The following is an 18,757-nucleotide window of genomic DNA, read 5'->3' on the forward strand; positions in this document are numbered from 1 at the left end:
ACATAGACCTATTGCTCTGTTTCTCTGGAGAATGCTTTTACACGGGGGTTCCAAATGTCTGTAGGATCAGCCAGAGAGCAGTAACTAACACATCTGAAACACAACTTTGGTCCTTAAACATGGGAAAGTAATTTTAAAGACAGATCATTTTGGTTTTCTCTAAGCCTATCAAGGCTAGATTTTCTTGTCCATCCTGAGCCCTTTATACCTAATGACCTGGTTCCAGAAAACTTTTTACTAATTAGAATTATAAGATCATAAAATAGAACTACTAAATGCTGTAAATATCTGATTTTGGAATAGTCCAGTTCCAATGGTCTTGAAACCACAAGTCTACATCTAAACACTTTAAGGATCAAGTAAATAACCCTCAGCTTTTTGGTAGAAATAAACTATGTTTACAGGAAGAAAAAGTACTCTTCCCTGATCACTGTCTCCTGGAAATACAAAGGAAAGGTGGACTTTCCAAGTCATTGTACCTGGGATCTTCTCAACTTTACATGAAACCAGAAGTTATATGGACATTATAGAGCACAGCATCACCCTATTAAAAAATTTATGTGGAAAAAGCCTGTAAGAGTATGTAATAAATTGTTAACAGTGGTTAATTCTAGGCAGGGAGATGGAGTTAGGAGATAGGTGAAAAGGATGTTCACAACTTATGTATTTCTTGTGCCGGTGTTTTTGTAAAAGAGGGATGCCTATCCCAGTGCTGATGTCTGAAGTCAGTAATCCCCGCTACCAGGACAAAATGAGTAGCTCACAATGAGGTGGCAAATCTTAAGCATGTTTTTTAAAGATATCTATGCGATACAATGCACATTGACATTACACCAGACATTAAATCCTGCCTTCAAGCACGGTGATGAGGCATGAATACAAATACAGCGACACACAGTAGAAAGTGATTTAATAAAGAGGCTTAGATGAAACGTTATGAGAACTGGAAATATAATTCTGAATGAAAACAAGGGAGGCAGAATGTTATCCAAGAGATGAAAAATAGAACTACTCAATGTTGTAAATATCTGATTTTGGAATAGTCCAGTTCCAATGGTCTTGAAACCATTGTAATTGTAAATGGTTATGAAATGTTTAAACATATGGCACACTTATTCTTTAAGATATATTTATAATGTCATTACTCTAGTGAAGGATGACCTGTTGTTCCCAAAGTTCAATCACTCTGCCCCATGATTATATTCCTGCCTCAACATAAACATATTTGCCTATTGATATATCTTCCTCCATTAGACTCAGAGTTAAAGGCAGAAAGCATTTTATGTATATCCAGAGCCTGGCACTTGTGTCTATACCCTCCAACCACTTGTTGAATTTGTTGAACTTTGTGCTAGTTGTTGGGGTGGAATACAAAATTGAATAATCAGATATAATATCTACCATTGAGGACACTAACACAAAAATCATCATAGCACAGTCTCAATAATGCCTTGTTAGAAATGTAAGGCTATGGGAATTCAATAGGACAAAACCCAGTGTAACAGAATGAAAGAGAAATACCAAAGAGATGGTATTTAAGCTTTTTTGGAAGGTGGAAAGAGGAACAGGCTACAAATTGGATTCTGTGAAGTAAAAGCATCATCCGTTCAAGAACTATAAACGGGGGGAATTTGAAAATTTTTAAATGACCAAATGATGACCAGAGCAGAGTCTCGGGAACTTAACTTTCATTGAAGTGTTTCCATTTTAAAATAATAGACATCTCTGGAAATAAATCCAAGGTTAACCCATGATTAACAGGGGAAGCTGGGGGATTTATTTATCCTAGAATCAGTAACAACCTGACCAGCAAGTTATTTCCTGATCATTACCCCAACCAGAATTTCAGTGCTCTGGCTCCCTACACAAAAGAAATGAATCACCAGTTATAAAGCAATATCATAATTCACTGTGAAATTCCAAGGGCCTGACCTCAGGGCCCTCCAAGCTTCTGCCTGGAGAGACCTATGTGAGGTCCCTCTACCTCTATCAGCTAGAAGCTAGAATACTTTACTACTTGGTATGCACTCTTCCCCTCAATGTTTAATTGTATCCCTTAAAATCAAATGTCATCTAGGCAACTTTTGCTTTAATTTCCCTTGTGACAGAAGAAATGAGAAGCAAATAATAGGTTAACATGACCCTATTCTATCACCCTTTTCAGAGGGGCTCACAAGAAACACAAAGAGCAAAGATGTAATAATAATGGCTACCTTTTTTTGGTGGGGGGGCATACATTTCATCGAATCCTCAGGGACCTGTTGTGCTTTGCAATAAACAGGTGAGGAAACTGAGGATTCAATTAAGCAAATCATCTGAATTTGTTTTGACAGCTGAAACGTGAGTCTAGGGTTAACCAATTCTATCCCAGCAACTTATATAACTTATATAAGCTCTAGGTTATGGTTTCAAACCTATTTTAATATATCTATATTAATCCTATTTAAATATTTATTTTTTAGTTGTATTTGAACACAATACCTTTATTTTATTTATTTTTATGTGGTGCTGAGGATCGAACCCAGTGCCTTGCATGTGGTAGGCAAGCACTCTACCGCTGAGTCACAACCCCAGCCCTCTATGTCAATTTTGTTGAAATATCCACAGAATTGAAACTTTGGGACTTACTAGGTTACTTAATGTAGCTTCCAAACCCATTCTTTATGTTAAACAAAGCTGCCTCTCAATAATGTATATGCTTCTCAAGAATGGAGAAAGGAAGTTGCTAGTGGAAATACTAATTGAGGCAAGAAAAATTAACTATATTATAAAAAAAAAAATCCAATTCTGCTTGCTTTTCAGAATTACCAAGAAAATAACTACCACCTCAGCACAAATGACTCCATTCGGCCACACTACCCACATTGCCCTGGTGATCTGATCCTGCAGAGCCATGTCATGGGTACAAACACTAAAACTAGAAGGGTCCTCATTCTAAAGCTTATAGCAGGAACTCAGAAGCAATAATACGTAAGGGTCTGATTTTATATGCCTTTTTCTTTCTTTATGATAAATCTTATTTACATAAGCCCTAACATTATCACATATATTTGAGGAGCTAGATATAAAGTGGACACAATGATGAGAAAAAATTAACAGTAGCACTAGACTAAATCCCAGAAACTCAAACTCTGGAAGGAAATGTGCCATCATGAAGTAGACTGATTGGACTGGAACTTCTGGAAATTGAGGCTGGAATGTTAACTTCCCCCAAACTCCCAGGTGATTATGTATGATTTTGCATACTGAGAACAATTACTGCCCTGGAGAGAGGTCCTATCAGAACTATTCAAGCAAAAATTTATTCCTGTAGTTCCCACAGAATTAGGGAATTATAAGAGTCAGATGTCTTTAAAAGTACCTCTCATGCATCAATAACAAATTATTTTAAATGGGTGAAAACACATTTGTTTCAAAATAAAAACATAACTATAATAATGTCTTTGACTATGTATTTTTAAACACTTCTAATTTTCAATGAATCGATATGTATTTCCCATAGTCTATACATCATTTTAAAACTCTGAATTTAGGAAGTGATACTTCACACTTATCCCATCACTACTTATTATATTAGGATGAGTGGTCACCAATGCTTGGTAGCAATTAAGAATCCTTAGGTAATCTCTCTGAATTAATAAGATGGGAATTAAAATTTTACAGCCCAAATCACATAGACTGCATAGCCAAGTCAAATCACTGTGCTGGAATTCAGATGACTAAAAGCCTAAATTTGGTAAAAGAAATAATATATGTATTATTTATGCATGTGTACTGTTCTTATGCCTCTGAAGAATTTGTACTTTCCAATAAGGTTATTTTCTTCTTTTCAATATTCTAAAAGCAGTGGCTGCCCTCTACATTTCAGCTGAGCTTTGGGTAAATTTATTTTACTTGCTGAATTTGGCTAAGCTAAGAGAAGAAATCTCTTTTGTGTCCCTGATAATAAAGTGTTGATTTAATTAAAATGAACACACCCCAAAAGAGCAGAAGAGTAATAAAATGGTTCTTTGCAAGCATGAAGAGATAGGAAAACACCTCTAAGATTTTGTGAACTGCATATGATTTTGGTTTGCAATAACCTCAATTATTAATGGGGTCACACCCCCATCTCGTTGTTATTTAGTTATAGGATTTGAAGTTTTAAAAGTTTTCATTAAAATCTGGTGGGTCTTTTAGAAGCCAATAGTTCAACCTCTCAAAGCAAAACAAAATGAATTCTAAGCTGAGAACATCAAAAAAGTAACGCAAACAAATGTGTGGAGTTCAAAATAAACATTTTTAATTTTTAAAAAGTGTGAAATAAGGTGGCTTTTTCTATTTTTCTTAATAACTTGAAATTTTTGCACATTGGATCATGTACCAAAAAAAACAAGCCTATAAACAAGTCTCATCTATGATGACCGCTATCTTTTGCAATGTAGAACTGAACACAAATTGTCAAAAAGTTGATTTTTTGGGCTGGGATTGTGGCTCAGTGGCAAAGCGCTTGCCTCACACGTATGAGGTACTGAGTTTGATCCTCAGCGCCATATAAAAATAAATAAACAAAGGTAAAAAAAAAAAGATTTTTCTTTTTGCATTTACTAAAATTAAACTGCAATCTTTCTCCTAACAAATGACTGTAAAGTTAAATGATATTGCACCTTCTAACCTAATTCTACGCCACAGTCATTTTTATCTCAAATCTTAATGTTTTGTCATGTACGTTAGACCAAAGTGGTGATAGTATATTTTAAATCTTAAATTGCTTTTAAAAGGATGCATCACAGGTTCACATTTCCACATCTATAACTTTATTAACAAATAAAATACATGCCAGCATGTTTATATATGGGCAATGACATTCCTATAATAATGAATGGCACATTATCAACCAACAGTTGAACTTTTTCAAGAATGAGGTTTTAAAAAATAATATACTAATATTTCATATGACTATTTGAATTAAATAATAAATGATTAAAATAACATTTAACAGCAGTTAAAAAAAACATAAAAGCCACTGTTCACTATTTACCATAAGTTGAAGTCATTCAAATACAATAACTTCTATTTAAAAAACAAAACAAAAAACTATGCTTTTTTACAGGCCAAACAAATGGCTTAGAAAGATTCTAACAACTGGTTCCTGCTCCTACCCCCCAGTTCCTTCTCTCAAAGGGTAGTAAATTAAGGTAGTCACTTCCCAGTACAGTGAACAAATATATTTAGGATGATCATATAATTTTTTCTCCAAATTAGGACACTTTTGAGAGAAGAGGAGGCACTATTTAAGCCAAGAAAACGGGAATAACCAGGATTGTTCTGAGCAAACTTAAAATACATAGTTAAGTACAGTATTAGATTCACTGTAAATACTTTTGTGCTTTTTGAAACAGTTGGAAAAAAATCTATTAAATAAATAAAAACCCTGATTTTTTCTCCAATTGGATATTCTGGACTCCACTTTTTCTGTTATGAGAAGTTTAAAAATATTGTGATTATCATTTTAGCAGGTTAAAATGTATGAAAATTAAAGGCATGTCTAAAATGACATATACTTTATAGGCTCAAAATAAAAGGCTGCAAATTAGTATTTTTTTCTAATAACAGATATTTTCATTTTAACAGTGTAAATAGGATTTGTTTTAATTTTAAATTTCTAAAATATCCTGAATACACTATATAGAAAAATGTATTTTGCCTTAAAATAGTTAATAGCATAACTACATAAAAATGGATTATCCTAGCAATTACTAGCTTAATCAAATGATAGAAATAATTTTAAACATTTTTGCATTAACTTCCAAGCCACATTTCATATGCATTCAAAAAATGTTTAGACACTCTAATAAGAGTACTGATTTTCAATCTTTAAGGCAGAGTGCAAAGGCGGTCATGTGTTCCCCAAACATAACAGTTATTTAAGCTCAAGCTCACAGGAAATGAAGGAAGGTATGCAGTATTTAAATAAATCTGGAAGGGAATATTAAGTTTTGGAAAAGAATATTTTGATGCCTCTGCTTGGATGATGAAATTAAAGGCTACCACTGAATTATGTCAATTACAGAGGATGATATAACATGCATACACGAACCTTAACAAATTTAGAAGAGGAAATCAAACAAAAAGTGAAGTTTTAATACTGGATTAATAGTGATACTTCAGAAAACAAGTATAAATATCATAAAAAATAAAATGAAATTTTAATAAATTGATGTTTGATAGCTGAGCTTCCTGATAATTGAAAACTACCATATGTCAAAGTTTAATTTCATTTAAAAATTATTAAAAGAACAAAGTATAGGTCTGTGGGAAATGAACAGAAGATATGAAGAAATCCAATGGGAATCTGTATATGTTACTGGTACATTCTAATTTTAATTTCCAAATTGGACAACTAAATTAAATATTTTGTTTACCCCATGCTATTGTTTTACTTTAAGAGGTATAACACAGGTACTTTAATCAACAATAAAAAGCCTATTGCAGCAGAATAAAATGAATGAGGGAAAACAAAATGTAGGAGGCTCAATTAGCAAACAAAAGTGTATGTTTTATTTATCAAAGACAATAAAAAAAATTAGAAAATACAGAGAAATACAAAAGAGATTAATAAAGCATTTTTTTCCAGAAATGGAAAATGTCCCTGAACAATCAGGTGTATCTTTTAGTAGTAGCCAGTGTCTAATAAGTGATCAATTTTATGTTTTACATAGCTATATTAAATGATTTTTATGTTTAAGGATAATATAATTCCCATCCTTTTTAATGTTGGCATTCAAAAGCAAAGATATAACTAACTTAAAAGAAAAATAGATGAGAAATAAAATGATTTGCAAGGTGCAAAATGTAGTAGCTTGTGAATATACAGCAGATTCCAGTTGCAGTAATAGTTACACACTCTCATCACACATACATACTCTATATTCCACAGATAATTTTCCATAATTTGAAAATAGGTATTTTGCATATCTCAATTCCGGTTATATATATTTTTTTTTTTACAAATTAAACCTGTAATCTTAAAGCAAGGAGCTATTAATAAAACAAGATTTTATTTACTAAGCTTAACAAATTAAATATCTGAAGAAAGATTATTACAGTGATATTGAAAGATACTTTTATTGGATTTAAAAAAGACAAATGTAAATGAGAATATCTTATTTGAAAAATTAATTTTTAAAATTGGCTTAAAATTTATATATTTGCTACACTCTGTTCCTGCAAGAATCTCTAAGATGTGTAATCCTAATAAACAAGCTTCTCATTTGAAAATCCCTAAAACTATTTATGTACCTTAAACATTTTATTTTCTTATAAAGGACAGTTTGTAAATCTCACTTTTCTTAAGACTTGCCAGAAAACAAATTCTATCTTTAACACCCAAATTTCTATATATGTTTAGTTTGCTTAATTTAAAATTAATGAAAACATATCTAGACATAATTTCTAAGAAAAAAATGTAAAAAGTAATTATGAAAATGGTTATTTACAGAAAGAATTTTCCTAAATAATAATATGTTCAAATATGTTCAAAAATCTAACAAATCCTTTCTTAATCAGCTCTTCAGGATTTAATGAACGTTATATATAACAAAGTTTTTGATGTGTAGAATTACTAGATGAATCTAAGAGCCAGAAACTAAAGCATTTGACATGGTTAATGATTTTATTTTCATTATACTAATGGTCAAGTCAAAAGTCAATGGCATTTACATGCTGGAAGACTGTGTATCACTCAACTCTTTCAATTTCATCAAACACTGATTAACCAAATATGAGTAGACTTTACCACTACAACTTTATGGTTTCTTTCAAGGATATGCAAATCTTTAAATGGGCACAAATGCAAGTGTGCAAAACAAATGAAATATAAATAATTAAAGAATGAACAGAAATGGCTTTTAAGCATAAACCACCCTGCCATTCAATTTTGAAGCTCCATCTTTTCTTCACTAATTTTTCTTCTATTATCAGTAGTCTTCTATCCTATTAAAGTTGTAGGTTTATAGATGATCTGAAAATTTCACATTGGTATAAGAAAGGAATGTTGGGCTGATGCAGTCTAGAGATAAAGAAAGAATTAGTCTTAAAATGTATTAAGTTGTACTTTATCTAAATCACAGTACAATAAAAACTCATTTTACAGCAGCATTACATCAAATATATAATGTTCTTTGGATAAAGATAACATAGACTATTTCAGAATATATTCTAAAGTATAATTCTTCTATAGGCATCATCAAGAAAATATATTTAAGACTAATTTCACTACTCACAAAACAGTCAGATTAGTAAACTTTGCCTTTTTATCTTAATACTGACAAATTCTCAATGTCTTGTTTACAAAAACATTTTACTAATTAAAAAGAAAATATAATACCTCTGTGGGCAGGTGATGCAGGAACTTTAATGAAACACTTAAAGTGATACTTTAATATGATCCAGAAATACATTATCGTCTTTGGCAGAAATAAGGAAAGTATACATGCTTATGCATGACCGATGTAAGTTATAAATAAAAGTTAAGCAACCAAATCACAAACCACATAAATTTTTTAATTAAAAAAAAACAGGAGCTGTGGTTGTGGCTTAGTGGTAGAGGACTTGCCTAGTATGTGTGAGGCACTGGGTTCTATCCTCAGCAATACATACATACATACATACATACATACATAAATAAATAAATAAACAAACAAACAAACAATAAAAACAGGGCTGGGGCTGTAGCTCAGTGATAGCATGATTGCCCAGCACGTGGGAGGCACTGGGTTCAATCCACAACACAACATAAAAAATTTAAAAATAAAGGTATTGTGTCCATCTACAATTAAAAATATACATTTATTAAAAAACTAAAATCCTCCCTATATATCCACAGGGGATTGGTTCCAGGACCAGCCCCCCCTTGGATACCAAACTTCTTAGCTGCTTAAGTACCTTACATAAAATGGCACAGTATTTGCATATAACCTACACACATCCTCCCATAAACTTTAAATCATCTCTAGATTACATATAATACCTAATACAATTGAAATGCTATGTAAATAGTTGTTGTACTACGTTGTTTAGGGAATAATGACAAGAGGGAAAAGTCTGCACATGTTCAGTATAGATGCAATTTTTCTTTTTCAATCCATGACTGGTAAAATAAACTGAAGCAGAACCCTCAAATAGAGAATATTTACTTGGTTACAGCAACCCTGAAACACTTTATCCTTATAGTCCTTTCAATCAGAAATTAAATGTTTCAGCAGATATTTTGTTTATGAGTTCAAATACTTTTTAAAAAAGTTTAAAGAATTTATAGATACGAAGTATTTTGGCACTTGATTTCAAAATAGAGAATTAAGATAAAAGGTATTTATATATGTACATATTCCTGGCTGTACAACAAATAAATGCTATGGCTACATATCAGTGTCCAGAAACACACTGGATAACTAGTAAGAGTAAGACAGCCTCTGCTTATTGTTTTATACTCCCATTTATTCGTAATAGCCTTCATTTTAATACAAAATGATACGTTAAGAAAACAATAACAGAACTACTTGCATCATTCCAGATTGTTAAAACGCCTGCATGACAAACTGCTTTTTTATCTCAGATTTAGTCTTTTTTATTCACCAGACATTTATGTAGATTTCACTTTTGTTTTATGCAAAATGCCCAACACTTCAGTGTGTCAGATTTTGTTTTTCAGGTATGCAAGTTTTGTGCTGATGGTCACTTCAAACACAATCTATGAACAATCTTTAAAAAGAAGTTTAAAAAGTATGTGATTTAAAGTTTTTGTTTATTCATTATGTATTTAAAAATTAAAATTTATGAAATTCAATTTTGAAAATCAAAGGTACCTTAAAAAGTCTATAACTTATAAAGTTTCATTAAGCTGCTGACAGTATAAAATGTATTAGCTATGCTAACTTTGAGTAAAAAATTATAAGTACACGTTAAGCATTTAATATGTATCTAGTAAATGTGAGTATAGAAAAGAAATAACAAGGTCACTATATTTATATTCCTTACCTCTATAATAGGAAGAAATATCTTGTTCTATGAGCTGCTGCCATACTTTCAGACATGTTTCTGACTTTTAGATAATTAACAAATCCTCTGAAGAAAAGAAGCAGGCCTGGGAAGATTGAAATAATTCATATATATTATGTTATTAAGCATAAAGGGGCCTCATAAATATAAAATAGACAATTATAAATAAGACTCTTTTGGTTCAGGGAAGTTAATCTTCAGGGTTCCATTTATTTTATATTATGTTTTACATTAATGATAACTCCACCATGAGGAAAGATAATGAAATTTTTCTGCCATCTATATTCTTTCAGTTTGGTAAGCTTTAATGTACCAAAACTGAAGTAATGCAAATCCAGCTATGACAATCCAGAATTACATAAAAAAATACACCTGCTAAGTGATTTCTTTAAACAGCAAAATTTCCTGTTGCACTTAAACTGATTCAATGAGAAATCTAATTTTATAGCAAATTTATCAATTAATATAACGACTGTGTAAACCAAGACATGTTGTTTTTATATGAAGCATTCAAAGGAGAACCTATGCATTTAGTTGGTAAATAACTGTAGGGAAAAAAACAATACTATCAAGCAATATCAAGTGCCCATATCATCTGTAATATATACATTTGAAGATAAATTTATTATATGTGTATATATTTTTTTTAAAAGAGAGGGGGGGAAGGAGGGAGAGAATTTTTTTTTTAATATTTATTTTTTAGTTTTTGGCGGACACAATATCTTTGATTTGTATGTGGTGCTGAGGATCGAACCCGGGCCGCACGCATGCCAGGCGAGTGCACTACTGCTTGAGCCACATCCCCAGCCCCTGTATATTTTTTAATTATAAGTTCTTTAAGTAATAATTAAAAACTAATATATAACAAAAATTAAGAAGAGTCAAGAAAGAAAGGTTGAGAGGCAGTCACTCTAGTAATTTCTTGGATTATTAGACATGAGATTTCTACCTCAGTTTTTCTCCTTTGTAAAACAGTATTTTGATAAATACTAATTTATAGCAAAGATATTTTTAACAATTAAAAAAGCAATACCTGTGAAATGTTCAAAGCTTCAGATGAAAAGTATAAGATAAGTATAAAAGCACTGCCAGTATTATTAAAAGTCTTTAAAATATTTTAGCATATAATTTTTAGAGATATATTTTATAAATTTATAATCAGAAAATGGTAGGTAAAATAACAAATACACAAAATATATGTGTGTATAACTTTCCTCACCAAGAGAAAGAGTTATCTGTAAATTCAAAACATAAAATCCAAAAATAAATTTGTACCCCAACTAAAAAAACAGTAATCAACACATTAACAAAAAAGCTTATCTGTAATAAACTGGAGGAAAAAAGGAGAAGAAATACTCAATTAAATTTCCAAACTCCCTAAATAAATGCTAGATTATGGCTCTGATGTGGAACTGGAATTGTTCTCTGTATTCTATTCTGCCCCACAGTTATTCTCCTAAAATTTCCTTTAATATCTTAATAATGTACATATAAACAATTATGGTTAAATAATAAAGAACAAAAAATTCAGGAAGTCAGAATATAGTAAACAATGTAAAATTGGCTTAACCCTCATACATGTCTAACTTCTCAACACAGTCATGACAATAAAATAATTCCACTGATTGTCAGAGAAACTGACCACCAAGAGTCTGTTTCCAAAAAAAAAAAAATCCTACAGATTTGATAGCATGGCTAAATAAAAACTCAAAGAGAAGACTGCCACCTACTGAAATGCTATTATCATTCTAGCAAAATTATTTTTTTGGTAGAAACAAAGCTTATTCATACCAGTTTGAACTATGGATTAAAAGCATAATGTAATTTTAAGATTAACTTAGTTACCATACATATAAAACTGAAATCCATAAAGCTGACCAATATTAATGAAAAGACATGCCATATAAGAAGAAAACCCAACAGAAATACTGTGATCATTAGGCTGAAACTTTTCCATATGCCTGGCTGATTCATGATTAATGCAGGGCACATTTCAAAAGTATAAACCATGTTTCCATGATCCAAAAATAAAAGAATGCATAAAACACCCAAACTATCCTACTCTCAAATTTCCTAATATCATTAAAATAAATTATGCATGTTTATTTTGCAAGATAAATACTGGTGACAATCATGTTGGGATTTTCAAATTTTGTGTAAAATTCAGTTATTCAAACCACTTATTCTTCATATTGATAGCCTCCATATAAAATTAATTGAAAAGCTAAGTATTTGAATGAGAATTATACAGCAGAAAAGTTTGTTAAAAATTTATTTCCATCTTGTAATGTTAGAATATCAGAGTTAAACTAAAATTAGTTTAACTGAAGTGCATTAATAATAAACTTACCAAGCACAAGAAATATCCACCAAAGCCAATACTGTCCATTGAAATATCCAGTAAAATAATCAGAAAACTAGAGAGTGAACATAAATATATTAGTCATATTTGCATACTTGAATTACAAAATTGTAGATTACACTCAAATTCAGAATAATTTACCTGAAATAATTTACCTTAAAAACAGAAAGAAAAATAATGAAAAAATACTTATTGATAATTACATGAAAAAAATCTCTTATGCAAAAACAAACTGACTTCTGTTACTAACTTTATTAACAAAAAACAGTTGAACTACTTACAAAAAAAGAAAAGTAAATGCTATATATCTGACTCAAGTATTTTCTCATTAAAGCATTCACATGTCAGTCCTTTTTTTTACAATCTCTCAAAGCCACAACTACCATCCCAAACACACTACAGCAACCCACTGCTTTAGATATTAACACCAAAAGCTACATTATCAGATGGGAATGTTCTGGTGGCCTCTAAAAAGAGCTTTTGACCTTCTGTATGCCCCCTACTGTTAATCACTGCCCAAAATACTAAGCACATAAAGACCCCCAACTCATTGGAGTCTTTTTATTTTCAAACTAAATAGGGTAGCGTTCAGTTCTCATCAGTGAGCTGAAAACAGCTAAATGAACCTTGAAGGGGCATTTCAACAGTTCCTATTGGTGGCCATGGCAGATAGTTTTATATGTGGGAATATGAACAGGCAGATGGAAGGTAGGTTTGATGGTACAGAACACAGGTATCTTTTCCTTGATTAGACTCTAGCCACCATATTTCAATACTTTTAAAAGGTTTAAAAATATAGATCTAATTTTCTTCAGAGTTACTTCTGATAATTCTTCCTTATTCCTTCCCTATCATTTTAGCATCAACAATGCCCTGAATAATTGTATTTTAAATGTTTCATATAACCTACCTTAAAACTATTAAAAATTAACTTGTTTTATTACATTATTTCTACAGGTTATTATTATTGAATTAAATGCACATTTGTGCTCAAATATTTTCTAGAGATTTGCATGAAATCTTAAAAATCCAATAGTTTTGGTAATAACCAAAATACGAATTATAAATAATGTCATGGGCTGAGATGGTAGCTCAGTAGTAGAGCGTTTGCGTAGCATGTGCAAAGTCCTGGGTTCAATCTTCAGCACCATACATAAATAAAATAAAGGTCAAATAAATAAATAAATAAATAATATCGCTATTTGGGAAGCAGATCAACTAAAGGTTATCTCTTTTTAAAAGTTTTCTAAGTATTTTCTCTGGAATCATTTTCAACTAATAAATAAACTATACACTAATTCTTAGAGTCAGAAATTCCAAAGAGTAAAAATTTCAAGTACTATTAAAAATGCAAATCCCACATACTCCCAAACATTTTAAAAATATATAATAAAGAACTTGAAAACTGGAAGATTGCAGCTTATAAAATAGAACTGCAGAATGCTTTTTAATTAAGTGTTAATGATTAGAAATAAAAGGTTCTCATAGAGACTTTAAGAGGTCATAAAAAAAAAATAAGGAACCAAAACAATACATTTTTAACTTTTTGTACATGGTACCCAAACAAGATGCAACCAGGAAATCAAGAAAAGAGTCATTCCTATCCAAAAATATCTAGCATAGAGTTATTTACCCCAAAATTAAGAATATAATTACCTTCACCTTGAAGTCAAGAGGAAGACTCATTATGTAAAAAGGATAAAGAAGCTTTAGACTCATTACTGAATTTAAAAATAAAATGTTTTAGAATACTGAGATGGTATCATAGAGTTGAGCCAAGTTGGGTTTGTTTTTTTTTCTGTTTAGTTAATAAATCAATCATGTTGACTGGCCAACCACAGGCTACAGAAATCAAATTTTAAAAACCAATTTATCAACATTAAGAATTTGTCTGATGCTATTATACTAAAACACCAGTATTTTGTTATGTCCCACTTTCAAAAAGAACTTATTTTTAATAGAACCCATGCATGGTTAAATAAACAAAAAAAAAATCAAAAGCCTTAGGCAGAAGTAATAAAATTCTGGGCTAAATATATTCATACAAAATCTGAGATTCATGGCAGATCAGAAATGAAAAAGAAGGCAACAATATGATTTATTAAATACTTATCATCTAATAAAGGGACATACCAAACTTTTTGGAGAAAACCTCTCTACACTAAACTCCAAAAGGAATTTATTGCTTGACGCATTTCAATAAGTACAGTGTAACAAAGGCAGCACAGAATTAGGAAGACAGGCATTGAATTGAGAACAAAGTAAATTCTAATCCATGTATAAACTGTGTGACCTTGAGCAAATTATCACTCTTTTGCATTTAGTTTCATCGTCAACAAAATTGCTGGATCATCACCAGCATTAGAGATATAGATAGGGTTAAAGAATTGGGTGTTATCAAATTATACCTGGAACATGGTCAATGAATGGTAGCTATTATTATTTTATACAAAGGATTGTTTAAAATTCTTCTATCAGTTCTCAACACTAACAGCTTAATATTAGCCTTAACTCAAGCAAACATATTTTAAAGGGAAACTAAAGAGTCCTGGTAGTTAAACTTGATTTGGTAGACATCTTATGAATTAAGATATATAACTGGCATTATACTCACAAAACTGTGAGAAACTCCAGGCTTCGGTTTTAGGTTCCCCATCTTATCACATTAACCAGCTTTGACTACTGGCTAACCCTTTTCTTAACATCCAACCCTTCTTCAACTCTCATTCTAGGAGAGAATTAGGCTGTAATATGCTAAAGGAATAGGTTATAAATAATGGGTAACTTCTTCCTTATGCACATAAATGATACTAGCAATTAATCAACTTGAGGCAAGTTGAGAAAAGGATAAGGCCTAGGAGAATGATCAAAGTGGCTTTATTTATTCATCATTTTAATCTTCTGAAAAGCTACCCATATACTTTTAAGTTCTGTTATACAATTAGTAAATTAAAATATATAAATTATATAAGTCACATTTACTTCAATATCGGTTTCTAATCAAATAAGTTAAATTCTTCTAATGTTTTCAGAAGAATCATAGGTCTTAAATGTCAGCATCTCTTAAATACTTAAAGCACTTTGATCATTCTCCTAGGCCTTATCCTTTAAAATCTAGGAAAAAAAACATTTGTAAAAAGAAGCCCAAAAGGAAACTTCAAGAGGCAAAGGTAAAGAGCCAAGGGATGATTGTGTTAATGGTACTAATGCCTATTTAATTTTTACAGGGACTAGGAAAGTTGTTGTGATGGAGAAAAAAAAAAAAAGGATGTTTCACTCTCTCTCTGAAAACCATCTTTTAAAGGATGAGAAGCAGGCAGATGGTGATTTCAAGAAACAGCAGAAAAATAAGAGACTTAGAATGAATATAAGGAAAAAAGATGAGTTCCTATAGCCATTTATTTCATAGGCCTTTACTTCTGAGCTCTGAATGTTACAAAAAAAAAAAAAAAAAGATATTTCAGTTTATTGTAATTTGCTAAACAACACAAATTCTTATTTTCATCTGATCATAGGCATGCTTGCACTGGACCACAGTAGTAGTAGCCACCTCTTACTAAGCACACACATTTGTGCAGTAAATGAACAACCTACTCTATTTACCATACTTTATAAAAATTCTGTGAAGCAGATATTATTGACCTATTTCAAAGAAACTAATACTCAGAAGAACAATTAATTAACTTAATGTGAGAATACACGAGATGTGAGCTTAAATTTTTCTGATTTCAAAGTTCTCCTATACTAACAATTAGCAGCCTCTCATATAAACTTATAAAATGTTCACACTAAAGAGATCACTATAATAATTATATATAAAAGTAGAAACCTTTAATTTATTGAATTCATGTGCAAAAAGTGAGCACTTATGAACTATACAGAAAATTTCATATCTTTTTATTTTAGAAATAGTAAAGGTTTAGGCTATCAAGACACTCACCCTGACAATAAGGATCCACTTGATCAATGAAAGTCCAAATCCACAGATAGCACCATACCTTCCAGCTATGGTGTTGGTGATACAGAAGGATAAGCAAAATCCAAGCCAGTTGAAAATAAATGCCACTAAAAGCAACAGAAACAGTTTTTTAAAGATTATAATTTAAAAACAAATTAACATATATATAATATTAACAATATGACACTGCTCAAAGGTAACAAGAGTTTTCATTTCTCTACCAACTGAACCATCTTTGTAGACTGTAATTTACCTTTTGCAAATGTATACATGAACAAATGGGTAAATTTGGTTTCCTGGTCAATAAGAATCAGGTCAACAAGAATCAATTCCTTAAAGCTTATTATCAGTGGGTAAAACTACATTTTTAACCAACCAAAAAACAGACCACAATGTAGTACTCATGTAGTTCCAACCCAAAAAACTGAGTATAAGCAATCAACCAACAAAACTGGCCTTTTTTCAAAGGTAAAACAATAAAACTTAGTACTTCACAAATATTTTATGGGCTTCTTAAAGTATAGTTATAATTCTTAGGTGTTCCTTTTCTGGATTCATTTACAATATATAACCTCATCTAAAAGCTAAATTAAACTATAGCATTACATTGACAGAACAAGTCACCAAAGTACTGTTTTTCCAATGTGTGTGGTGTCCATGTAACCCCTTTGAGAACTGTAACTTTTCACTTCTATGTGTTATGTCCATCCTCAAAAGAGTTTACAGAATAAAGATACTCAACATCATAATCATTAGAAAAATGCAAATTAAAACCATAATTAGATAATATTACATACGTATTAGAGTGTCAAAAGTTAAAAATAAAAAATAATAGTCTATCAATTGCTGGTGAAGATATAAAGCAACAGGAACTCTCTTTTACTGCCTAGTTAGAATATAAAATGATATCGCTACTTTGGAAGACAATTTCATTTAAGTCAGAATTAACACTTCAAAACACTCTTGGTTCTTTTTAAAGTTACAAATAACTTAATTTTTCTTTAGTTATGTTTCCCTCAAATCTAAAACTGGAATGACTCAGGTGATTAATTACAGCACATCATGTTAATACTCACATACATGGTACAAACAGCTGAACCCTGCAAGAAAAATTATCTAAATACAGCCAAAGAGAATCTATTATATGTTAAAGTACAGAGTTCAAGGTCATTTCCACTGACCTGTCAATTATAATTTCTTGAGTTTAACTGACAATCAGCTGGATTTTATTTCATTCTTTAAAAATTTTTATTAAAAATAAGACCAGAGTGGGTAGGGATGTGGGTCAAACGGTAGCGCGCTGGTCTGGCATGCGCAGGGCGCTGGGTTCAATCCTCAGCACCACATAAAAGTAAAATAAAGATGTGGTGTCCACCGAAAACTAAAAAATAAATACTAAAAAATTCTCTCTCTCTCTCTCTCTAAATTAAAAAAAAAATAAGACCAGAGATATTTAGTTTAGACATGTATATGAAGCACTTGTGGTAATACTTAAAAGGATGAAGAAGCAAAAACATTATCATGGAATATATGTATTTTTCCTTTACATTTTCTGAACAAGAACATGTAATTACATTGCCAAGTTTAAGTGTAAAGTTTACTTTTAAAAATTTATTTTTATATACATATATATTTATATTTAGTTGTCAACAGACCTTTATTTATATTTATTTGTATGTAGTACTGAGAATCGAACCCAGTTCCTCACACATGCTGATAAGCAAACGTTCTACTTCTGAGCCACAACCCCAGCCCTTAAGTGTAAACCTTCTTTAGTTATATGAGATAAGAGATTGAAACACAGATGTCAAAAATAAATAAGGCAAGAATGTACCCTACAAAAGGTTTAACTAAAATATTCTTACTGATTTTTCACTTATTTTATTTGTACAAATACAATCTGAAATGCTCAAATTACAAACCCATTAAAGAAAAACCTACTTCTAGATCTTTTTACCAACAGTAGCTATTAGTTTAAGCATGGAAAAATACAACAAGTTGCAATTTGAAGAATAACCACTAGATGGTAGTAATTACAAATAAATCCATGCTTTTATCAATGCAAGCTCTAGGCCTAGTCTACCAGGAAAAAATTTTATCAGGAAATGAAGATTAAAAAAAAAAAAATCATTCTTATAACATTTGTGAAATATTTACAGAATAAGAAGTATAAAAAATGTAAGCTGTAGGAAGGCTGAGGCAGAAGAATTACAAACTCAAATAGAGTCTTGGCAACTCATGTCTCAAAACTAAAAAAGGGCTGAGGTTGGGGGCTGGGGTTGTGGCTCAGTGGTAGAGCAGTTGACTAGCATGTGTGAAGCACTGGGTTCAATTCTTGGAACCATATATAATGAATAAAATAAAGGTCCATCAACAATTAAAAAATACATATTTAAAAG

The 18,757-nt window shown here is 31.0% G+C and overlaps 1 protein-coding gene across 1 annotated transcript in view; it reads right to left on the reverse strand.

Annotated features, from left to right (window-relative positions):
* Window positions 1-4,773: 4,773 nt before the first annotated feature.
* Window positions 4,774-18,757, reverse strand: part of Ndfip2 (Nedd4 family interacting protein 2) — a 63,026-nt gene continuing 49,042 nt past the window's right edge. Inside the window, exons 5-8 of the mRNA XM_015499322.2 lie at window positions 16,341-16,465; window positions 12,389-12,455; window positions 10,018-10,123; window positions 4,774-8,050 (exon numbers count right to left, since the gene is read on the reverse strand). Coding sequence (XP_015354808.1) covers window positions 10,020-10,123; window positions 12,389-12,455; window positions 16,341-16,465 — 296 coding nt within the window. The 3' untranslated portion in view covers window positions 4,774-8,050; window positions 10,018-10,019. The remainder of the gene's footprint in view (window positions 8,051-10,017; window positions 10,124-12,388; window positions 12,456-16,340; window positions 16,466-18,757) is intronic.

This window comes from Marmota marmota, unplaced genomic scaffold (genome assembly GCF_001458135.2).
Source record: "Marmota marmota marmota unplaced genomic scaffold, marMar, whole genome shotgun sequence".
NCBI lineage: Eukaryota > Metazoa > Chordata > Mammalia > Rodentia > Sciuridae > Marmota > Marmota marmota.